Raw genomic sequence first — 22,918 nt, 5'->3', positions numbered from 1 at the left:
CTGTTTAGCTAGTCACACGTTATCCTGGCTTAAGGCGAATAGGGCTAGCCTGTTTTTTTAATGTTGACCCTCCATATATAAGCAATGAGGCTGGTTTGACGTGTCTTGTGCAGCAGGTGGTTCGGCATCTGCCCACTTGCGGGCGTGCCTAGATTAACATACTGTGCAAAAAAAATAGATAATAATGATAAGTTTAATGAGGCAGTGATGAGGAAAGGGAATTCAACAGAACTGATAAAAATGCCTTTGAAGGTAAGGACAAAAATAACAAACAAACATTAAAACAAATCAAATTAACCAAGTATGAAGAATTAAAATAACAATTTAAAAAAGGGAACGTCTAAAAGGGAAGGTAAGGAAGATGTAGAAATAGAAAAAACGGAAATTTAAGGAAAAAACACAAAAATAAAAAATTAGTAAAATAAGACAGCAAAGTACAAATTAAAGCAGACAATGAAAGCTTCAGAAAGAAAAAATCAATTGTAAAATAGTAAGAATTATCACAAAATAAATTAAATAACAAAAGGTGATGAATGGAGAGAAGAATACAAAGAATTAAGATAAATAATAAAATTAAAATAAAGAAAGACATAGACAGTAGAAACTATCAGGTACAAATATTGAACTAGTGCTGGATAAAAAAAGTAATGTTTATAGAAAACAATAGAACAAATGAGGCGAAGTCAAGACATAAAATTCCTGTATAGGTGGATCCTGACTTTGACATTTTGTACACTTCCTTTAAGTTATCTAAGCATGCTGCTAGTATTGTCTCTGTGAAACATTGTAATATCATGGGGGTCTCCTCCAAAAACGGTAGTAATCTCACCATTAATGATAGCTTAACTCCATTCTGCAACAACTGGTAATCACAAAAAAAATTCTACTAATCAATAGCGATACATATAAACACTAACTCTGCATACGTGCATTATGCACCATCCCTACACATCAAACAATGTGGTGGAGTGAGCACCATGTTTAACATGGCTGTCTCTTTGTCCCTGTTGGCTCTATCTGCCTCACGTCGTTTACCTTCCTCTGTTCACATCTAGCTTGTTCACGAATACCTCTTGGCCCCAGCACCTGTACTCTCCTTGCAATCTTGAGTGACATACGTGTCAAGCATCAATGTATCAGATCCATATTTTGGACGATAACACATCACTGGACTGGTTGGAAAAGTAAATTAACCCTAAACTAAAATTTGTAGGAAGTGATAGTCACCTGATGTGGGAATAAAATCGAAGTAAGATTTTTTGTGTGAATGATCTTATTAAGTCGACCTTTTGGCAGTCAATATTTTGGAATTCTTTTTGTTGTTGTAGTACTTTATTCGACATAGACAAAATGTCATAAAAGTTCAGCACAATGTGTATAAAAAACAGTTTGAAAACAACCATACTACAACAAGCGACTTCAGTTCATACAAAGTTAAAAAGGATAAAAAATTTCATATATGCACATATTATATTCACGTATCCTCTATCATTAATAATGTAAACAGAATAGGTTGCAAATTCAAGGAGGTGGATGGTATACTTATAAATGGTGCACCTTGAGCAGCCTGCGTCTTAACCTCCAGGCCCAACCCGGGTATTTGGCGGTCCCACAGATTACACTTGGGACAGATGTTTCATATGTCAAAATGCGCAGTGCCACCCTTGCAGACCTTATACCCAGATTTTTGCAGACAGGTTTAAGCCACCTTAATCTGGGTTGCCTGTACGACTGGCAGGCAAACAAAGTGGCCAATAGACTCTGTGGGCTAGGCACAACCGGGGCAACCTGTTGGGTACGTGATTGCCTTGCTCCAACTAGATTGAAAATCATAAAGAGGGAGAGTACCATACCGCAGTTTAAGATATAGTGATCTGTCATGAGGCGATTCAATAAAATCCAAAAAGGGCTCCAGATTGGGAGCCGGTTTCATGTCCAAAAGACGCACAGTGAGGACACCCTCCTGACTTCTTAAGTTTTCGGCCATAACTCAATCCCAATAATTTTTTTTTAGCATTAGTTTGGGGGGTGGGACCGGGGTCACCCAGGCTTCTTCCAAACCAATCTTCTGCAGTTGTTTTTTCAAATTCATTACCCAGGGGATCTTATGATCTGCTCCCAGATTTAATAACTCATCCAGGGCTGAGGCATAGTGGTGGAGTTCGGGGGACCTTCTGATCCTCGACCAGAATAAAATGGGACGCAGCCTGGCCACGTTGCTGATGTTTTGTCTGCCAAAGTCCCTACGGAGTGGAACTAGTGGGGTGGACAGGGGAAGCGAGACTAAGTCTCTGAAGAACTTGTTCTCAGATCTAAGTAACTCTGTCAAGTTTTCAAAACCCCACAGTTCCGCCCCGTAGAGGGCTGTTGACAGTGCCTTCCCCTCGTAAACCTTAACGGCCGCCGCTATTGGCCTACTGTGTGAGAGCCTCTGATGTTTCGATATTGCCCCTGCAGCTCTTTTGTGGGCAAGGAGCATTTTAGAAAGATGGGGAGCCCATTTGAGCTTGTTATTGACCCTCACTCCAAGGTAATCAAAAGCGTCCACTAGCTCAAGTGTGATGCCATTGAGGTTGATGTTATTCCTGAAGTTTTTTGAGGGAGAGAGCGCCATCATCTTGGTTTTTGATGTGTTTATTTTCAGCCCCCTGATGTCACAAAACTGGGAAAAACGGGACAACAGTGTTTGTAAGCCCATAGGGCTTTTCGAAATCAAGAGAGTGTCATCAGCAAAGAGCAGGGTAGATATTTTTTCCCCGCACAGGGTTGGGGCATCGACCCTGTCGCCTCTCAAATAGTCTGCCACACCATTTATATAGAGAGAGAACAGGGTCGGGGCCATGACACAACCCTGTCACACTCCTTTCTCAACTGAAATCCTCTCTGTAAGTTGTCCCTGCGGTCCCCACCTGACTTTGGCAAAGTTGCCTACGTGGAGGCGTTTGAGGAGGTCCAGGGTTAGGGGAGGGATACCCAGGTCGTATAGTACCTGCCACAGCTGTGATTGTGGGACCAGGTCAAAGGCTGTTTTTAAATCAATAAATGCCAAGTAAAGGCTGCCTTTTTCGATAACCACAGATTTCCAATAGATGGTACAAAATCTGAATACCTGGTCAATAGTGCCTACTCCCTCCCTGAAGCCCGCCTGCAGGTGACTCAAAATACCCTCCTCATCTATCCAGGCCTTAATTCTGGTTAGGAGGACTTTGCCAACCACTTTTTGAATTACATCGATTAAGCTAATTGGTCTGTAGTTGGCTGGGTCCCCTCTATCCCCTTTCTTGTATATGGCCACCACCTCCGCCCCCTTCCAGGAGTCCGGAATTGGACAACCTAGGGCTAAATTTTTAAGGAACCGAAGGATGAATTCTGCCCAGAGGTCTTTTTCGTGGAGCAGTAGGTCACCTGGAGGTCCGTCAGGGCCAGCTGCTTTCCCCGGGGCAATCATATTTATTGCAGAGAGGACCTCAATTATAGCAAAATCGGGCTCCGGCTCGGAAGGTTCCGGATACTCCGATTCAGGCACCTGCTCCCCGTGGCCCACTCTTTCCCTAGATGAATAAAGGTTTGAAAAGTGTGAATACCATTGGGACCCCGTTATATGGTTCGGGATTGGATCAGCCCCACCCCTCATACTAGTGTTTACGAGGTTCCAAAAAGGGGATGAATCTTTTAGCAGTGCTGCGGCCTTTAAGTCTTGCCAATGGGATTCATCCCACATACGCTTTGCCGTCCTTATAGTGTTGTAGTACATTTTCCAGGCATTAGTAATGGCTAATTGGTCCTTGGATTTAATGGCTTGAGATAGAGACTGTCTCATAACCCTGCAGTCTTGTGAAAACCAGGGGTTTTCTGTTTTTGGGGGGTGCCGCTTTAGATCCCCCTTCTCCTGTATCACAAAGAAATTCCCAACCCTTGCTATCGTTTGTTGGTAGACTTCTAGGAATTCATTGGTGGGGAGGGTCTTCGAGTGGCAACTAGTGAGTAAGTCCATTGCTGCAATGCCATCTTTGACTGAGCTTCTGATTTTACCCAGGTCCATCTCACGCTTTGCCACCCTGGGCCACTTGAGACGTCTATTACAATTTGTGAGGGCCACCTCTCTAGCCCCGGGCCTCTGTTCAATCGGATGCTCGATAAAAGTAGTGGCCAGGCCCCTCCTGAGTTGCAAAAACAGGGGGTCGTGATCGCTCTCAGGCCTATCGACCACTACCATATCAATCAGGTCTGGCCAGATCTCTATACTCAGTAGGATATAATCGATACGTGAGGGGGCACCGGTTCTCGTAAATGTAGGGGCACCCAGGCCATCTGAATGGGTTCGGCCATTTGTGGCCCTCAAGTTAAACTCCAAGGTGAGAGCGTTGATTTGTACTGCTCTTTTAGACCAATTCTTCAATGGTGGGAGAGTTAGTTGGGGTATACCCTGTTTAGAGTCAGTATCACCAATACCCAGAATGTCATCGCTGCTCAGGGCCTCAAAAGTGCAGTTTAGGTCCCCGGCGACTATGACGCCCGCCTTAGGGGAGATTGCAGAGAGTTCAGACTCAAGAGCTGAGACAGTTGGACTTGCTTGTCCGCCGGGAGTACCCCTAGCATAAATGTCAAATATTTCAAGGGGAAGTTGATGGACTGACCCTTTAATAGAAATATGCAAGAGGTCATGAGATGTAGTTGGATGCCACTTAACTGTCCAGTTCAGACTAATATTGATCCAAATTAAAAGACCCCCAGAGGGTCGACCTCGTGTGGACCTAATCGCTGGAACGGAAAAGGTAGAAAACCCTGATCTATGCAGGGGGACCAAACTCCAGGTTTCCTGAAAGAGGATAACATCAAACTTGTCAATGAAATCACTCCAAACAGGGTCTGTGAGGTTCCTCCTTAGACCTGCAGTGTTCCATGATAGCAACTTAATAGCACCCATGGAAGGTGGCGTGGAGGGGGTCCCTATAGCTACAGGCATACTGACTTAGGAGCTCACATCGGTTGCCAAGCTATCGGCAGCTTTACCCCGAACATTTGAGAGCGGGTAAAGAGATGGAATGCTATTTGAGGATGGGCCCATAACAAAGTGGGGAGAGAGTGTATATAGGGGAGGACCTGTAGTTGCAGTGGGTAGTCAATCGACTTGTCTTAGGCCAGATTCCTCTCCCTCCCTCTGAGAATTCCAAACAGGAAACTTACGAATCTAGATAGAAGAATGAGCTGGTGGTGAAGTCCTATACTCAAGCAGGAGTAGGTTTTCAGCTAAGATAGGATCCCTGAAAGTGATCTCTATACAATCAGTGCCAGCATCCGCCCGTGAAAGCCTCCTTACCCTTGTAATATCCTCTCTGATGATAGATCTACATCCTCTTACGTATCTCAACCAGTGTATAACTTTGTTATGTAGGGATTCACTGCTTTCAGGAACATAGCGTGATTTCAATTTTGGAGCATGAGTCATGAAAACCGAGAAGCCCCTGCACACAGGATAAGGGATTGACAAAGGAACTAGAGAATGAGATGCAGAGTTGTCTCGACTAGATATAGGAGAGCTGAGAGTGCATCTAGAAAGAGGAACTACAGTGGTTAAGCTTGATGGTACAGGGCTTCTCAGCAGATCTAGGTGTAACTTAGGCTGGTCATTTTCTCTGGAAATGTTCCCCTTATTATGAGGGCCCATGTTTACATTACCAACATTAGTTTTTAGGGGAATTGTCTTTGATGAGTCGGACTTCTTCGTAGGCAAGACTGTCCCAGGAGCAGATGGAAAGGCCAGGGAGGTGAAGGAAGGGGCCTTGTGCCTAGTAAGACTCTCCACTCTCTTGCTAAGTTCGGCCACCAGCTCCTCTAGTCTCACAACTCTGCCATACAGCGCTGAAAAATTATCAGACCTGGTAGAAGTCAAAGAATCCGCTATAGGCGCGGCGGCCTGGCTAGATGGATAAGACAGGTCAGGGTCGAGGGAGGCGAACCTGTTGGTGCATAATAGGGCTTGTAGAGCAGTGTCCGAGTTTACTGGAACTACTTCTAAAGTATTCGTGGTAGTAGTAGCCGTGGGTTGTGAAGAGGTGTGTTGCAAGACAGAGGTGGAGATATCGGAGGCGGGGTCAGACCTTTGTTGTTTTGTGGAGCGGTGAGTATGAAACATAGTTGGTATTTTGCCATTTATCTTAGGGGCGACTTTAGCTGTCTGGTTCCCCGCTTGCTCATCAAGCAGCGTGTCCTCACAGTCATGCACTATCTCCTCTATTCTGGTCAGGACACAGTTCATGGCGGCATGAGTGTTCTTCTTGGACTTTTTCACCTTTTTACCAGTACTCGTCTGCCCTCCCTCAACGGCTTTCCTTTTGCCCATAACTTTATCCCAACAGCGATGATACAGTACAAGCTGTACGGCAACAACCCAGTAAATAGCAGAAAGCAATATCACAATCCACTGCAGCAAGCCAGGTAAAACCCAGGTTACCAGAAAGGCAATTTGGCGTAGCACAGTACCTTATCGTTGACGTGTAATAATGATGGCAGTATGTCCACGAAAGGGGGGTGGCCCAGCCCGGCCTCCTCCGTCCTCGGACAGCCTCAGACGGCCCGCCCTTTGCCCGGGCTTAGCCCGGCGCCGCCCGCGCGCGATCCCACGACGCGGGGAGTGATGTCGTATTTAATGCGCCTCCGGGCGCTAGACAGGTGACGCTGTGTCCGGTGTAGGCCCGGGGAGTCTGGGTGATGTAGTCCTCACTCACCCTCCCTCCACGCTGCGGCCACGAAGGTCTGAAACGCGGCGGCGGGAGGGGGGGGGGACAGTGCAGCAGCTACGAGGTGACGAGGAACAAGGTCAGCCAGGTATGACCAGGGGCAGCCAAGGGCGACAACAGGAGAAACACCCGCTCCACCGGGAGTGATGTCGTATTTAATGCGCCTCCGGGCACTAGACAGGTGACGCTGTGTCCGGTGTGGGCCCGGGGAGTCTGGGTGATGTAGTCCTCACTCACCCTCCCTCCACGCTGCGGCCACGAAGGTCTGAAACGCGGCGGCGGGAGGGGGGGGAGGGACAGTGCAGCAGCTACGAGGTGACGAGGAACAAGGTCAGCCAGGTATGATCAGGGGCAGCCAAGGGCGACAACAGGAGAAAACCTGGAATTCATATTTTTGGAAAAGCAATCATTTTGCAAAGTGTGTTTGCACATGGAACCTATCCTTCCGCAATCAAACACTCAACACAACTAACAGTCCCAAGTGAAAGTCCTCATCAGAAAGCATACTACACATCCTCATCTGCAGTCATCCCAGCAGCTAAGCTCTGCCATCGTTCCCTGATCAATCCTTCATGGAAACAGTTGACACTTTTACAGTCTATAATTTCTCCCACAGTACTAACTCCATACCTGTCCTCCATGCTTTGTCTCGAGCTCTGGGCTTCTCCTGCCATCGACTAAGTGAAGTCAGTCTTGCACATCTGCCTCTGTCGATGGAGAAAATAGTGATGTACGGATAGTCTAGCCTCGCTCCAACTCCATGCACTGCTCTCGCCTCTGCTCTGAAACTTGCCGGGTTCTTCATACTTCTGGTCGCTCATCTATTTACTTCAAAGCTATCCTTGTCCTCTCTGTAATGCCATAGACACCTTCTTCACCTATCGGTTCCACCCCCGTGACTGATGACAACACTGCTTCATTTGTCTCAGGAAAGATCATAAAATCAGGATATTTCTATTAACTGCACACTGACATTTCTCCTGAATAATATCTCTTCTTTGTTCCTTCTCCTTCCCTCATTATCTGCTGAATTTATTCATTGTACCCCAAGATTGAACCAGTGCAAGCATTACACCAATTAGGGGCTCCATAAGAGCCCACCATATACCCAAAATGCATTTTCAGATTTGAACCATTACTCAGTGATTCCAAGTGTCTGCTTAACTTTCATTAGAGCATGTGTAAATGTACACCATCACTCAGCATTCTTAGCTGCATGCATAGATTTAAATAGAGCATGTGTAAATTTACGTCATTCAGTTTCGTTAGCTGTGTGCTTAGATTTAATTAGCGCCTTTAAATTTGTACCTTCATTCAGTAATCCTGCCTGTATGCCTAGATTTAATAAGAAAATTTTACATTTGTACCCTCCCTCAGTAAACCTACCGACGTGCTTAGATTGAATTGTAGCATTTTAAATTTGCACCATCACCTAGTAATCTTAATTACGTTCCTAGATTTAATTAGAGCTTTTTAAATGTGTGCCGTTACTCAGTAATCCCACCTGCATGTTTAGATTTATTTAGAGCATTTTATATTTGCACCATCACCCAGTAATTAAGTGCTTAGATGTAATTAGAACATTTTAAATTGGAACGTCACTCAGTATTCCAAGCTGCATGCTTAGATTTAATAAGAGCATGTGTACATTTTCACCATCACTCAGTAATTACAACTGCATGCTTAGATTAACTAGTACACACAACAATGGGCGATCCAATAAACCCTTGGAGGCTTGGGTAATCTAAACCTTCAGTCAATGATGCCTTCAAGGGATTCTTTTCAGAATCAATGTCGGGACAAAATTTAACAAAATACATTAACCTTGAGCCCCATGTGGTGACTTAATCCAAACAAATGTTGAAAGTGAATTAGTTCATTAAACAACGAATCAATCATTGTTTAATGAACTAATTCACTATCAACATTAGTTTTGTATTAAGTCACCATATGGGGCTCAAGGGTAACTTATCTTGTAAAATGTTGCTTCGACATTGATTCTAAATAGATTTAACTAGAGCATGTTTAAATTTGCACCGTCACAGTATTTCTCGCGATTAGCTTTAATAAGAGCATGTTTAAATTTGCACCGTCACAGTATTTCTCGCGATTAGCTTTAATAAGAGCATGTTTAAATTTGCACCCTCACAGTATTTCTAGCGATTAGCTTTAATAGGAGCATGTTTAAATTTGCACTGTCACAGTATTTCTCGCGATTAGCTTTAATAAGAGCATGTTTAAATTTGCACCCTCACAGTATTTCTGGCGATTGGCTTTAATAAGAGCATGTTTAAATTTGCACCGTCACAGTATTTCTAGCGATTAGCTTTAATAAGAGCATGTTTAAATTTGCATCGTCGCTCAGTAATGTTAACTGCGTTTTTGGACTTCCCCCTTTAGCCCTCTCATCTATAGTATTGGTTTATTGATTACCCTGGATTCCTGTAATATTCAATATGCAAACCGCAACACACATTTTTCATGTACTCTAACGCTGCATCGGTGAAGCTTTAGAAAGGATTGTGCAGGGCGTGCTACAAAAAACACAACTCATTAAATAAACTTTGGCACCAGGAACTGAGCGGCATGTCTGCACTAAGAAATCAAATATTGACATACCTACTGGGCCAGGGATTCAAATGGGAAGATGGCAAACAGAAACCAGGACGTGGCCATAGGGGCGTAGGTTCAGGGGGGATGTTTGGAGTATTACACCCCCCTAATAAATATATTTTCCGATTAATGATTGGGGTGCAAGTGGTTTAAGTTGGGTGTGGTGAGGTGTGTGTTGGATTTCACCAGATATTTTTACATATACACAGTGACAAGAAACACACACACACTCTCCCTCTACGTTGGTTTTTACAAAATCTTGTGTTTTCTCTAAGTAGCCCTACTAGTCTTCATTTCTCTCCCTTTCCACTGCTCCTTTCTGTCAAAGGGATGCACCCTCCTTGTTGTATAATATATTTTAACAATAAACCTTAACAGAACACACACTTTTCCCATAGACTCATAAGTGATTTACTGCTGCGGAGTAATATTGCTGCTAAGTGAAGTGCCAGATCCTAAACTAATGGATTACGGCATGCATTCCTAGTCACCTTCCTATAAATTCTAAGACTTCTTAGACGTATACATTTTTAATATGATGCTGTAAGCTCAATGCATTTGGGAGTGGATCTCCTAAACTCTCCTAAAGAGGATTGGTCACATCTGCCCTTTTTGTTTGCTCTGTAGGTTGCAATATGGAGCAGGTATCAAGAGCTTCTTTCAGTCGTTAACAGAGAAACTCCCTTTCTTCTTATTCTGCAAATGTCACCTTGCCCTATTTAGTTGGGCACAGAAATGCAGCCATCTTGTCCATGTAGCTAAATATTCAGCCAAGGTTATTAACTCTTCTAAGTGGCACCCTATAATAACAAGAACAACTCAAAACAGCAAAAGCATCAAAAGCACAATTAGAATAACAGCGTCAACAATAAAAAAATCACAACCAGAAATCAACACTATAATAATATTAACAACATAAGAAAAAGAACATCAATGAAATAAATAAATTCAGTTCACCTGTTTAGCTAGTCGCACGTTATCCTGGCTTAAGGGGAATAGGGCTAGCCTGTTTTTTTAATGTTGACCCTCCATATATAAGCAATGAGGCTGGTTTGACGTGTCTTGTGCAGCAGGTGGTTCGCATCTGCCCACTTGCGGGCGTGCCTAGATTAACATACTGTGCAAAAAAAATAGATAATAATGATAAGTTTAATGAGGCAGTGATGTGGAAAGGGAATTCAACAGAACTGATAAAAATGCCTTTGAAGGTAAGGACAAAAATACCAAACAAGAAACATTAAAACAAATCAAATGAACCAAGTATGAAGAATTAAAATAACAATTTTAAAAAATGGAACGTCTAAAAGGGAAGGTAAGGAAGATGTAGAAATAGAAAAAACGGAAATTTAAGGAAAAAACACAAAAATAAAAAATTAGTAAAATAAAACAGCAAAGTACAAATTAAAGCAGACAATGAAAGCTTCAGAAAGGAAAAATCAATTGTAAAATAGTAAGAATTATCACAAAATAAATTAAATAACAAAAGGTGATGAATGGAGAGAAGAATACAAAGAATTAAGATAAATAATAAATATTTAAATAAAGAAAGACATAGACAGTTGAAACTATCAGGTACAAATATTCAACTAGTGCTGGATAAAAAAAGTCATGTTTATTGAAAATAATAGAACAAATGAGGCGAAGTCAAGATATAAAATTCCTGTATAGGTGGCTCTTGACTTTGACATTTTGTACACTTCCTTTAACCCCTTCAGTGCCAGCCCCTTTCCCCGCCCTGTGCCGGCCGTTGCATTAGCGGGCGGGGTTTATGACGAGCTGGTCTCGTCATGGGCACAGCGCAACCGCGGCCCATGACGAGACCAGCTCGTCATGGGCATTGAAGAGGTTAAGTTATCTAAGCATGCTGCTAGTATTGTCTCTGTGAAACATGGTAATATCATGGCTGTCCTCCAAAAACGGTAGTAATCTCACCATTAATGATAGCTTAACTCCATTCTGCAACAACTGGTTATCACAAAAAATGTTCTATTAATAAATAGCGATACATATAAACACTAACTCTGCATCCGTGCATTATGCACCATCCCTGTACATCAAACAATGTGGTGGAGTGAGCACCATGTTTAACATGGCTGTCTCTTTGTCCCTGTTGGCTCTATCTGCCTCACGTCATTTACCTTCCTCTGTTCACATCTAGCTTGTTCTCGAATACCTCCTGGCCCCAGCACCTGTACTCTCCTTGCAATCTTGAGTGACATACGTGTCAAGCATCAATGTATCAGATCCATATTGTGGACGATAACACATCACTGGACTGGTTGGAAAAGTAAATTAATCCTGAACTAAAATTCGTAGGAAGTGATAGTCATCTGATGTGGGAATACAATCGAAGTAAGATTTTTTGTGTGAATGATCTTATTAAGTCGACCTTTTGGCAGTCAATATTTTGGAATTCATATTTTTGGAAAAGCAATCATTTTGCAAAGTGTGTTTGCACATGGAACCTATCCTTCCGCAATCAAACACTCAACACAACCAACAGTCCCAAGTGAAAGTCCTCATCAGAAAGCATACTACACATCCTCATCTGCAGTCATCCCAGCAGCTAAGCTCTGCCATCGTTCCCTGATCAATCCTTCATGGAAAGAGTTGACACTTTTACAGTCTATCATTTCTCCCACAGTACCAACTCCATACCTGTCCTCCATGCTTTGTCTCGAGCTCTGGGCTTCTCCTGCCATCGACTAAGTGAAGTCAGTCTTGCACATCTGCCTCTGTCGATGGAGAAAATAGTGATGTACGGATAGTCTAGCCTCGCTCCAACTCCATGCACTGCTCTCGCCTCTGCTCTGAAACTTGCCGGGTTCTTCATACTTCTGGTCGCTCATCTATTTACTTCAAAGCTATCCTTGTCCTCTCTGTAATGCCATAGACACCTTCTTCACCTATCGGTTCCACCTCCGTGACTGATGACAACACTGCTTCATTTGTCTCCGGAAAGATCATAAAATCAGGATATTTCTATTCACTGCACACTGACATTTCTCCTGAATAATATCTCTCCTTTGTTCCTTCTCCTTCCCTCATTAACTGCTGAATTTATTCATTGTACTTCAAGATTGAACCAGTGCAAGCATTACACCTATTAGGGGCTCCATAAGAGCCCACCATATACCCAAAATGCATTTTCAGATTTGAACCATTACTCAGTGATTCCAAGTGTCTGCTTAACTTTCATTAGAGCATGTGTAGATGTACACCATCACTCAGCATTCTTAGCTGCATGCATAGATTTAAATAGAGCATGTGTACATTTACGTCATTCAGTTTCGTTAGCTGTGTGCTTAGATTTAATTAGCGCCTTTAAATTTGTACCTTCATTCAGTAATCCTGCCTGTATGCTTATATTTAATAAGAACATTTTATATTTGTACCCTCCCTCAGTAAACCTACCGGTGTGTCTTAATTACGTGCTTAGATTTAATTAGAGCTTTTTAAATTTGTGCCGTTACTCAGTAATCCCACCTGCATGTTTAGATGTATTTAGAGCATTTTATATTTGCACCATCACCCAGTAATTAAGTGCTTAGATGTAATTAGAACATTTTAAATTGGAACGTCACTCAGTATTCCTAGCTGCGTGCTTAGATTTACTAAGAGCATGTTTAAATGTTCACCATCACTCAGTAATCACAACTGCATGCTTAGATTTAACTAGTATACAAAACCATGGGCAATCCAATAAACCCTTGGAGGCTTGGGTAATCTAAACGTTCAGGTAATGATGCCTTCAAGGGATTCTTTTCAGAATCAATGTCGGGACAAAATTTAACAAAATAAATTAACCTTGAGCCCCATGTGGTGGCTTAATACAAACAAATGTTGAAAGTGAATTAGTTCATTAAACAACGAATCAATCATTGTTTAATGAACTAATTCACTTTCAACATTTGTTTTGTATTAAGTCACCATATGGGGCTCAAGGGTAATTTATTTTGTAAAATGTTGTTCCGAAATTGATTCTAAATAGATTTAACTAGAGCATGTTTAAATTTGCACCATCATAGTTCTAGCGATTAGCTTTAATAAGAGCATGTTTAAATTTGCACCGTCACAGTATTTCTAGCGATTAGCTTTAATAAGAGCATGTTTAAATTTGCACCGTCACAGTATTTTTAGCGATTAGCTTTAATAAGAGCATGTTTAAATTTGCACCGTCACCGTATTTCTAGCGATTAGCTTTAATAAGAGCATGTTTAAATTTGCATCGTCGCTCAGTAATGTTAACTGCGTTTTTGGACTTCCCCCTTTGCCCCTCTCATCTATAGTATTGGTTTATTGATTACCCTGGATTCCTGTAATAGAAAAGTTACCTGAAAACATATGCAAACCGCAGCACAAAGTTTTCAATGTACTCCAACGCTGCGTCGGTAAAGCTTTAGAAAGGATTGTGCAGGGCGTGCTACAAAAACACAACTCATTAAATAAACTTTGGACACAGGAACTGAGCAGCATGTCTGCACTAAGAAATTCAATATTGACATACCTACTGGGCTAGGGATTCAAATGGGAAGATGGCAAACAGAAACCAGGACGTGGCCTTAGGGGCGTAGGTTCAGGAGGGATGTTTGGAGTATTACACCTCCCTAATAAATATATTTTCTGATAAATAATTGGGGTACACGTGGTTTAAGTTGGGTGTGGTGAGGTGTGTGTTGGATTTCATCAGATATTTTTACATATACACAGTGACAAGAAACACACACACACTCTCCCTTTATGTTGGTTTTTACAAAATCTTGTGTTTTCTCTAAGTAGCCCTACTAGTCTGCATTTCTCTCCCTTTCCACTGCTCCTTTCTGTCAAAGGGGTGCACCCTCCTTGTTGTATAATGTATTTTAACAATAAAAGCCAGTGTATTTGTTGGCAAATCTGAAATTCACACACCCTCCCCCAAATTCACAGACCAAACCATGCCCCTGAGTGGCCTGAATCTACCGCGGTGCTCAGGTATCCTCTGAAAAATGGACGAAATGAGGCAGGGATCTGCAGGCAACCAACAAACATACGCGCTAAAAAAGGCAACGAACAATATGCAGCCCACCAAAAGAATCTTTGCATCAGTGGCCTCGACAGCTTGTGCAATAAGAGAGGTTATCTTTATTGTCTAAGGCAGGGGGCTCCAGCCTTTTCTGTAAGGAGTGCTAATTATTTTCAAGTAAATCATCCTGAGCTAGTAATATTGTGAGAGTTGTAATAGTGACAACATCAGCCAGGGTTACATTAGTGCCCACTACATGCAGTATTACCAGCAGTGTTCCAGACCTGCCGGCTCACACGGGCCACCCACCGTGTGTCACTCGATTTTGGCTCCCTTCAGATGGTCATCCAGTGAGAATCCGAAATCTCTCAGTGCAGGGAAAATGAGCCGAAAACCACTGGAAACAGTAGGATTTTAGCTCATTTTCGGAGGCAGGAAGAATCCGTCGTCCATTAAGAGGTGTGAAAACACCCCAGGGCATCAGTGGCAGCCTCAATGACCCTTTGTTTTTATTTTTTTGGGTGGGGCGTGGGAGCTTGATGAGGGGGCAGAGTGCCTCTTAGATAGCTCTGAGCACCAGACCTGCACCCTTCAAGGCCTCACCCATCCTCACATGGTGGCATTAATTTGTAAGTTGGCAGGTACATCGGGCGCGGTTGCCAGCTGTGATGTAAAAAATGCTTTGTCAATGTGGCATGCCTCTGCAGGGCAATACATAAGAGCCATATTTACAATGTTCCTGGCACCAAGTTCATAAAATTACCAATAGGTCTGCCCAAGACCAGATGATTTTTAATTTATTTCATGTCCTTCAAATTCCACCTTTAAATATGTTTTAGAAATTCAAGCATCAGCTTATAAATTCTGAAAATGCACATGTTGCCTCGAATAAACACTTTTCAATTTTGGAGCACATATATTTAATTCAACCAAGCAAGAGCTTCTAATTTAGTAGGCTGGACTGCTCATAGGAAAGATACTTACAGGTGGCTGCTGAGATACCAGCTCACAGGCTACTGGTTGCAGAACGCCTGCTAAGATAACCAGCGTGCAACTCGGTGGGGCGAAAATGGGAGGGTCACGTCATCCTCATTACAACACTGAAGACTGCCCATTGGCCACATTCCCTTTTACGTACCTTTACGTGCCTTTGGAAACCAGTGCTGTACCGCCAACTGCATATTAGTAAATGGCACGGTGTAATTGTAGAGCACACTGTATTCCCTGAATACTTACATTTTATTCACATTTTAGATGTTTTAAGGCAATGCAGAAAGGAATGTAAGAGTATGTAAAACATAGCTACAAGAGTACTACTTTACTTTAGGGGTGAAGTAGCAGGAAGAATTCTACGCACAAACACTTCTATTCCAATCATTACAGCTGTAGCAAAATTGTTAAATTCTTAAGGCTTGGACGATAAGATCACACTCCTCTCCCACCTAACAATTGCTCTTTTTTGCACCTGTATACGAAGTTCGATAATTAAACTGTGATTAAAAGTATTAGCCCCATAACGCTTGCTCCATATGCTAGGACAAATTTTTAATTTCCTTTTACCTGGGTTTTCTAACGGTGCTTGTTTTTTAATGGTTTTTTAATGGTTGTCCTTTATGTAAGCTATTAATGCTATTTTATCATTGTTTTATGGTTTTTAAGACAATGTCATGAAGATAAATTTGTATTTTAAGGAAGTCTTTCAATCATGCTTAATTATTCTGTTTATTGATATCGAAATATCCTTCCAGTAATATGTTCTGTATTTCACTTTTATGACAAATTGTCGAATAAAGCTTGTTCACAGCACTAATACATTTGTAGGAGGTTCAGCCTGTGCCATTTCTTGCTTCCATCCCAATCAGGGGCATATTTACAAGAACTTAACACCACCATAGCGTAATTTTTTGGACATTACTGCGGCTTTTATTTTATCTCCGTATTTACAAATTGCTGCTAACTCCAGTTAGAGACAATTTACCAACGCAAATGTGAATTTTCAAGATCACCACTTCTGTTAGACTTACTTAACAAAAATGAGAGACAAGGTAGGCGTTCCAGTGTAAAAACTGCTACTAACCACACTTTGCAATATTTACAATGAAATCTCCATACAACAATAACCCTCCAAAACTGCTGCTAAGTTCAGTTAGAGGCAGTTTTTAAGACCAACAAATAGCTGGTCTTAAAATTGGTGCAAACACTTGGGTCCACATATAAGATTTTTGGGTGCTGGATAGTGCTGCAAAGATTAATGTTGCGCTCCCCTTCGCCAAAATAAAAGTCTTGACCCTGTGCCTAATGGGAACAGTCCAGCCCAAACTGCCAGGCCAGGTCTTCCCTGGACTGGAAACAAGCATCCTAGGACCGGTTTCGGGGTTTCACCCCTCATCAGCCAGGATAGCTTGACTCCAGTGGCATGGAGAGCACGGGACCCACGTCTGGGCATACACGTCTCACTTGGGGTGACTAATACAAAAAGAACAATTGATGGACATAATTCAGAACAATGTCTTACATTCACCCCAGTACAGAGATCTGGGCCTAAATCCATTGGTTTTTTTGTTCCCCATGCCATTCTAGTTTTAACCCAGCCATATGCAAATCAGTCTTGACCCTCTGCCCAATGGGAACAGTCCAGCCAGAACTGCGAGGCCAGGGCCTCCCTGGACTGGAAATAAGCATCCTAGCACCAGTTTCGGGGTTTCACCGCTCATCAGCCAGGATAGCTTGACTCCAGTGGCATGGAGAGCACAGGACCCACGTCCGGGCATACCCGTCCCACTCGGGGTGACTCATCCAAAAGAATAATTGATGGACAGAATTCAAAAAAATGTCTTACATTCACCCCAGTACAGAGCTCTGGGCCTAAATCCATCGTTTTCTTCTCCCAATGCCATTCCAGTTTGAACCCAGCTATATGCAAATCAGTCTTGACCCTGTGCCCAATGGAAACAGTCCAGTCCGAACTGCCAGGCCAGGTCCTCCCTGGACTGGAAACAATCATCCTAGGATGGGTTTTGAGGTTTCATCCCTCATCAGCCAGGATAGCTTGACTCCAGTGGCATAGAGAACACAGGACCCATGTCTGGGCATAGCCGTCCCACTCGGCGTGACAAATACAAAAAGAACCATTGATGGACAGAATGTAGAACAATGTCTAACATTTATCCCCATAACAGAGATCTCGGCCAAAATCCATCTTTTGGCTTCCAATGCCATTCCAGTTTGAACCCAGCCATATGCAAATCAATCTTGACCCTGTGCCCAATGGGAACAGTCCAGCCCGAACTGCCAGGTCAGGTCTTCCCTGGACTGGAAACAAGCATCCTAGGACCGGTTTCGGGGACTCACCCCTCATCAGCCGGGATAGCTTGACTCCAGTGGCATGGTGAGCACGGAACCCACATCCCGGCATACTTGTCCCACTCGGGGTGACAAATACAAAAAGAATAATTGATGGACTGAATTCAGAACAATGTCTTACATTCACCCCAGTACAGAGATCTGGGCTTACATCCATTGTTTTTCTGCTCGACATGCTATTCCAGTTTGAGCCCAGTCAAATGCAAATCAGTCTTGACCCTGTGCCCAATGGGAACAGTCCAGCCCGAACTGCCAGGCCAGGTCCTTCCTGGTCTGGAAACAAGCATCCTAGAACTGGTTTCGGGGATTCACCCCCCATCAGCCAGGATAGCTTGACTCCAGTGGCATGGAGAGCACGGGACCCACGTCTGGGCAAACCCGTCCCACTCGGGGTGACAATTACAAAGAGAACCATTGATGGACAGAATGCAGAACAATGCCTTCCATTCACCCCAGTCAAGAGATCTACCTTAAATCCATCTTTCTGTTGCTCAGCATGCCACTCCAGTTTACACCTGGCCATATGCAAGTCAGTCTTAACCTTGTGCCCAATAAGAACAGTGCAGCCTGAACTGCCAGGTCATCCTAGGATCGGTTTCCGGGTTTCACCCCTCATCTGCCAGGATGTTGGTATGTTGATGTGGCAGAAGTTGCGTTTTCAGTTTTGGCAGGCAAAGAGTGCAAGGGTATTATATGGTGATGCTAGATGGCAGGTGGAGTGGCGTCCAGGGTTGTGGGCAAGGAGGGTGCTGGAGTCATAGGGGTGGAGTGTCTGAGAGGCAGGGTCACTTGCACTGGACACAGTCGATGCACGGACATTGCAGACGGGCTTGCCTTTGGCGCCCATGCGGCGCACCAGTGGCACACCCGCTGCTCATGGCCGCACAGCGTTCAGCATTAAGTAGTGCTGCGGGGGGCTGAACAGCTGGAAGGTGGGAAATGTGGGAAAGGACACTGGAGGGGGTGGGGCTGCGGAGGATTGCAGCATCAATGACCGGACAGAGAAAAAGCAACTGTACAAAAGCACAGGAAAGACAAAGACAAACACGGCAAAGAAATAAATACAAAGCCAAAGGTAGAAAGCAACAGAGAAGAGCAGAATGAGGGACAGGAACAGCAGAAAAGAGGGACAGGAAGTCAGTCAAGCAGCAAAGCAGTGATTCTCTACCACTGGACCACCAACAATGAGGCGCAGGCTGGAGCCTGCTGGGTTGGAGGGCCTCGGACATCTGATCCACGGGTCAAAGGAACCAGCAGCATCTTATGGGGACAGCAGCAGCAGCTAGCAGATGGCTCTGAGCTGTGGGAAGAGAAAGACCGCTAAGGGATAGTCCCCTGCACACCCAAGAGCCCGAACCGGTCCCTGGTTCCCTGGCATCCGCTGCCAACAATGGTCGATCTGAGCAACTGGAGCCAGTTAGTGGAGTCCCTCACCAGTCTTGTGCGGTCTCATCTGCAATGTGCGTCCTCTGCAGTACAGAGATTGCTCAGGGCACAGTGTGCGCCACAGACCAGTGCTAGGCCTGGGCCCAACACGACCCCAAGGACTCCTCCGCTGCCCGTCCCACCTTCTCCACATCTGGACATCGACACCGGTGCTCAATCCGCCGTGCTCTGTCAGAATCTGTGACTCAGCCAGCAGGAGCCTCAGCCATGTGGGGTTTCACAAGCCTAGGTACAGCAGTCGTCGCCAAGTCTGCTGGGGAACCTCCCGATGCAGGTGATGCAACAGGGCCCACTTAGGCATGAGGTTGCAGCACTCCCACCACACAAGTTTGGCGCAGCTCAGGGGCCTTACCTTCCACAGCGTCCAGGCAGTGCTACATCCTCCGTCCTGTTGGTGCACAGAAGTGCCTCTACCAATCACAGCTCCAAGGGGGGGCCAGACAGTCTTCTCACACAGGTCAGCAACCTGTCTCCATGTGACCTGCCAGACTTCACCACCAGATAAGGGCGATTGACTATGCCTCAATGTCTACTGCCACGTCCTAAAGGCTTTATCTCAACGCGGCCCGCCTACACCGTCAGGCCGCAGCAACTCCACAGCACCTCCACCTCCCACTCGGGGTCTTAGACGCAGGCCCAGTGAAGACTACAGGCCCCGGGTACTGTCCAAGCTGCCAGGCTTTGGCTGCCATGGTGTTGCAGTGGAAGCGCTATCAAAAGAGATGCATCCCTGGTTTTTCCCAGTGATGCGCCTCTTGACATATGGAGCCCTGAATCTGTATTTCCTCTTCCCCTCGGACTCTGGCTGGCCATCCTGGCTGTTGGGGAGTTTGGGGGGGGGGTTGTTTACCTGTACTGAACTTGGCCCTGGCTGCTCAATTCGGCATTCCATTGTTTTTATTTTATTTTTAGGTCGAGCCTAGCGCAGTGCACATGCGCTGCCCTAGGAATCGACCTTTTGGAATCACTTCAGCTTTCTCCAGCTTTTGTAGAAGCTCGTGCGTGTGGTGCTCACATGCGATTGGCCTTTGCATCTGGCTTTAGTATGCAATTGGCCAAAGGCGTGTGGATGTCCCAGCTTCTTAGGGAATGTTTACTCCCAGAGCGTTTTGCTCTCGGGAGCCAGCAGTGGCTTGCAGGGGCCATCTGTTTTTAATTAGCATGGCCGCGTTTGTCTCCCACGCAGGCCGTGGTTGTAATAAAACTGCGCAGGGGCCATCTGTTTTTAATTAGCATGGCCACGCTTGTGGGGAGAGGCGCTGTGCTTAAGGATACAAGTGCTAATTTACTCTACTGTCACCAGTGTGTGTGTGTGTGATTACACAAAATGATTTAATGCGTTCTGCACTTTCGAACCCCCATAAGGGGTACAGCCACAGCTGAGCGCCCAGCAGCCAAGGTGCAGTGCATGCACAGCCGTGATTTCATTATCATCCCGACAGCCTACCCTGCCCCTTCCATCTTACCCCCTCCGCAGGTACCCTGTTTGAAGTGACAGCACCAGTGCTTGGACTCGGGGGACAGTACATAACGGCAGCACGGTGGTGCACTTGTCACAGGCACCGAGTCCATGGTTGCCCCGTGACAAGTGTGCTCGTGACCAGTAGCCTTACACCAATACAAGCCGCTGTTGTTGGTTACCTAGCAACCCATCGACCAAAGAGGCTCAGAGTTGCCTGTGGGTGCCGCAGTGCCTGACTTGAGATCCTGGCTGTGAGCGTGTGGAAATCGAAAATAATTGCTGTTAGCATAAGCTGAAGCCATTTTGTTAGCCTTGTGATTCTTCCGTCTTCACTGTTGCTTGCCTTTCTATTCTGCTTAAGTCATCAGCTTTAGTTAACTCCTTCTATTCTAAGCTCAAGCAATGTATGAGCTCATAAAGGCCTGTAGCTGCTAGAATGCACCTGTTTGAGAATGTAACTGTCTATCATATCCTACTGATGTTAGCAGTTCTGTCTCCCCTCCCACTTTGCTGACTAAGTGATTTCCCACTTGACCATGATTGCCGGTAGTTATTCTTGTGTAGGCCTGTCCCTTCTATTTGTAACTACATGTTTACCAGTGCAGAAAACTCAGTATAAAAGGCCCATGGTCTGTGTATTCAAGCCACTATCTCCTGGAACATTTGAGGGTGTTGTATGGACGTTGTCTCACTCATGAGTGAATAAACTTGTTATTTTAAATTCCAGCTACCGTGCCAATCTCTATTTTGTTGGTCTAAGGACCTGTGGACAGATAAGGGCAAACCCCTGCACCAGTGAGCCACTAAAAAGGCTCATTTCCACAGTTTGGTGCCCAACTAGTGGGGCTCATTGGAGACGCGGTCCCCTGAAGGAGTGGTCTTGACGGATGAATGGAATATTTCTGAGGCGGTACCCTGCAGGAGGAGACCCTTGTCTTGCCGACCAAAGTGACTTTTCCGGCTTTCCCGATTTGACCCTCCAGGTGGAGGCGGTCCCGACTGATATTTCATTTGGTGCCCGTTTTTGCAGTGACTATTAGGTCAACCAAGGGATTGGCAGTTGGAGGGTGGAGACTTTTGTTTGGTAGGTCGCTGAAGCGGCACTCTTGATTTTGGATTTGCTTGGCCAAGATTCTGGTTTTGTTTGTTTGTTTATTTATTGCAATACATAAAGGCAAGTAATGTGGGGATTTTTCTCCTTACGATATTTGTTTGAATGGGTATACTTGGAAGAACATGCCTGCATTTAGTAAAATTCGTAAGTGGTGATACGGAGCGCTCTTGAGTGTTCCCCCAGGCCAATTGGTAATTCGGTCTCTTGTTGCAAAGGCTTGGGGGTTTTACCCTATCTTGTTTGGGTGGGTCTGCCGACCCCTGTAATAGGCATGCCTTATGGAAGAAGTATGATTTGGAAAAGACACAGAGTGTTTGCGAACCTTGGGGCTAGAGCCTGTCTTCTTGAACATGGAACAGTCTTTGGGCTGTTTACTTGTCTTGGTGCAGTCACTATACTGCTTTTGAGAACTCTTTTGTTTGTAAGTATGGTTTACAATTGGTTTGGTTTGAGTGTAGTCTGTGGGCTGACTTTTGTTTTTGTCCTGGTGTTGATTTGTGGTTTGATTGTGTGTTTGAGTGTCTATGAGGTTTGTGGACTGACACCAGTGGTGATGCTTGTGAAGGACTTGTTTGAGTGGATAGCGACTGTGCTTTTGTGTAAGGATGGCTTGCCTCAGCAAGCTGTGTTATGTGTTATGAGTGTGTGGCCCCATCTTGAAAATATCTAGATTGAGCTCAATTTGGTTTGTTATTGTGTTCTGCAGATGCCAGTGGAAGAATTACACTTTACATTTTGAAAAATGAATAAATAATTATACATAAATAAAAATATGGTTTGATCAGAAATAATAGTAACAATATACATTGGTTTTGAAATAGGAAAAGTGTAACTTTTGAAAAATGTAAAGAAGAATGCATGTTTGAATTAAACAGTGCTGTTTATTTCTGTGCTTAAAAAGACACATATTTTAGAAAGTTCATGTAGGAATGTGCTCACCCCCTCTATGAAAAAAAAGGACGGTTTATTTCTGGCAGGCTTGTTCTGGCACTTTGACCCTGGAAGACATTCCGAAGGAGGGGGCCAGAGCGTAGAGAGAGAGGGGAGGCTCTGCTTATTATTTTTGGTGAAAGACCAGGCAGGTTCTGTGAAGCCATAAGAGAGAAGGAGGGGCAGCAGTGGCTGTGGGCCATGTGCAGCTTCTGACACATAGAGTTGCTCTGCCATTCATATAGAAT

At 44.4% G+C, this 22,918-nt stretch overlaps 1 protein-coding gene across 5 annotated transcripts in view; it reads right to left on the bottom strand.

Moving 5' to 3' along the window:
• LOC146796821 (metalloproteinase inhibitor 4-like) overlaps positions 1-22,918 on the bottom strand; it is a 334,973-nt gene that overhangs the window by 88,618 nt on the left and 223,437 nt on the right. The window contains exons 1-3 of one of the 5 annotated variants that reach the window (XM_085629554.1): positions 13,688-13,770; positions 7,371-7,447; positions 1-161 (exon numbers count right to left, since the gene is read on the bottom strand). The exons of 1 other annotated variant lie outside the window; for it this stretch is intronic. Coding sequence is in view for 1 of the 4 variants with exons in the window: in XM_085629551.1 (XP_085485677.1) it covers positions 7,371-7,414 (44 nt within the window). In the remaining 3 variants the exon portion in view is untranslated. Of the gene's footprint in view, positions 162-7,370; positions 7,448-10,310; positions 10,471-12,011; positions 12,089-13,687; positions 13,789-22,918 lie in introns of those variants that run through there. 3 more of the 5 variants (XM_085629553.1, XM_085629551.1, XM_085629552.1) reach the window with 3 other exon arrangements.

This window comes from Triturus cristatus, chromosome 10 (assembly GCF_964204655.1).
Source record: "Triturus cristatus chromosome 10, aTriCri1.1, whole genome shotgun sequence".
NCBI lineage: Eukaryota > Metazoa > Chordata > Amphibia > Caudata > Salamandridae > Triturus > Triturus cristatus.
The sequence above is the reverse complement of the archived record's forward strand: the minus strand, read 5'-3'. Positions and strand labels throughout refer to the sequence as shown.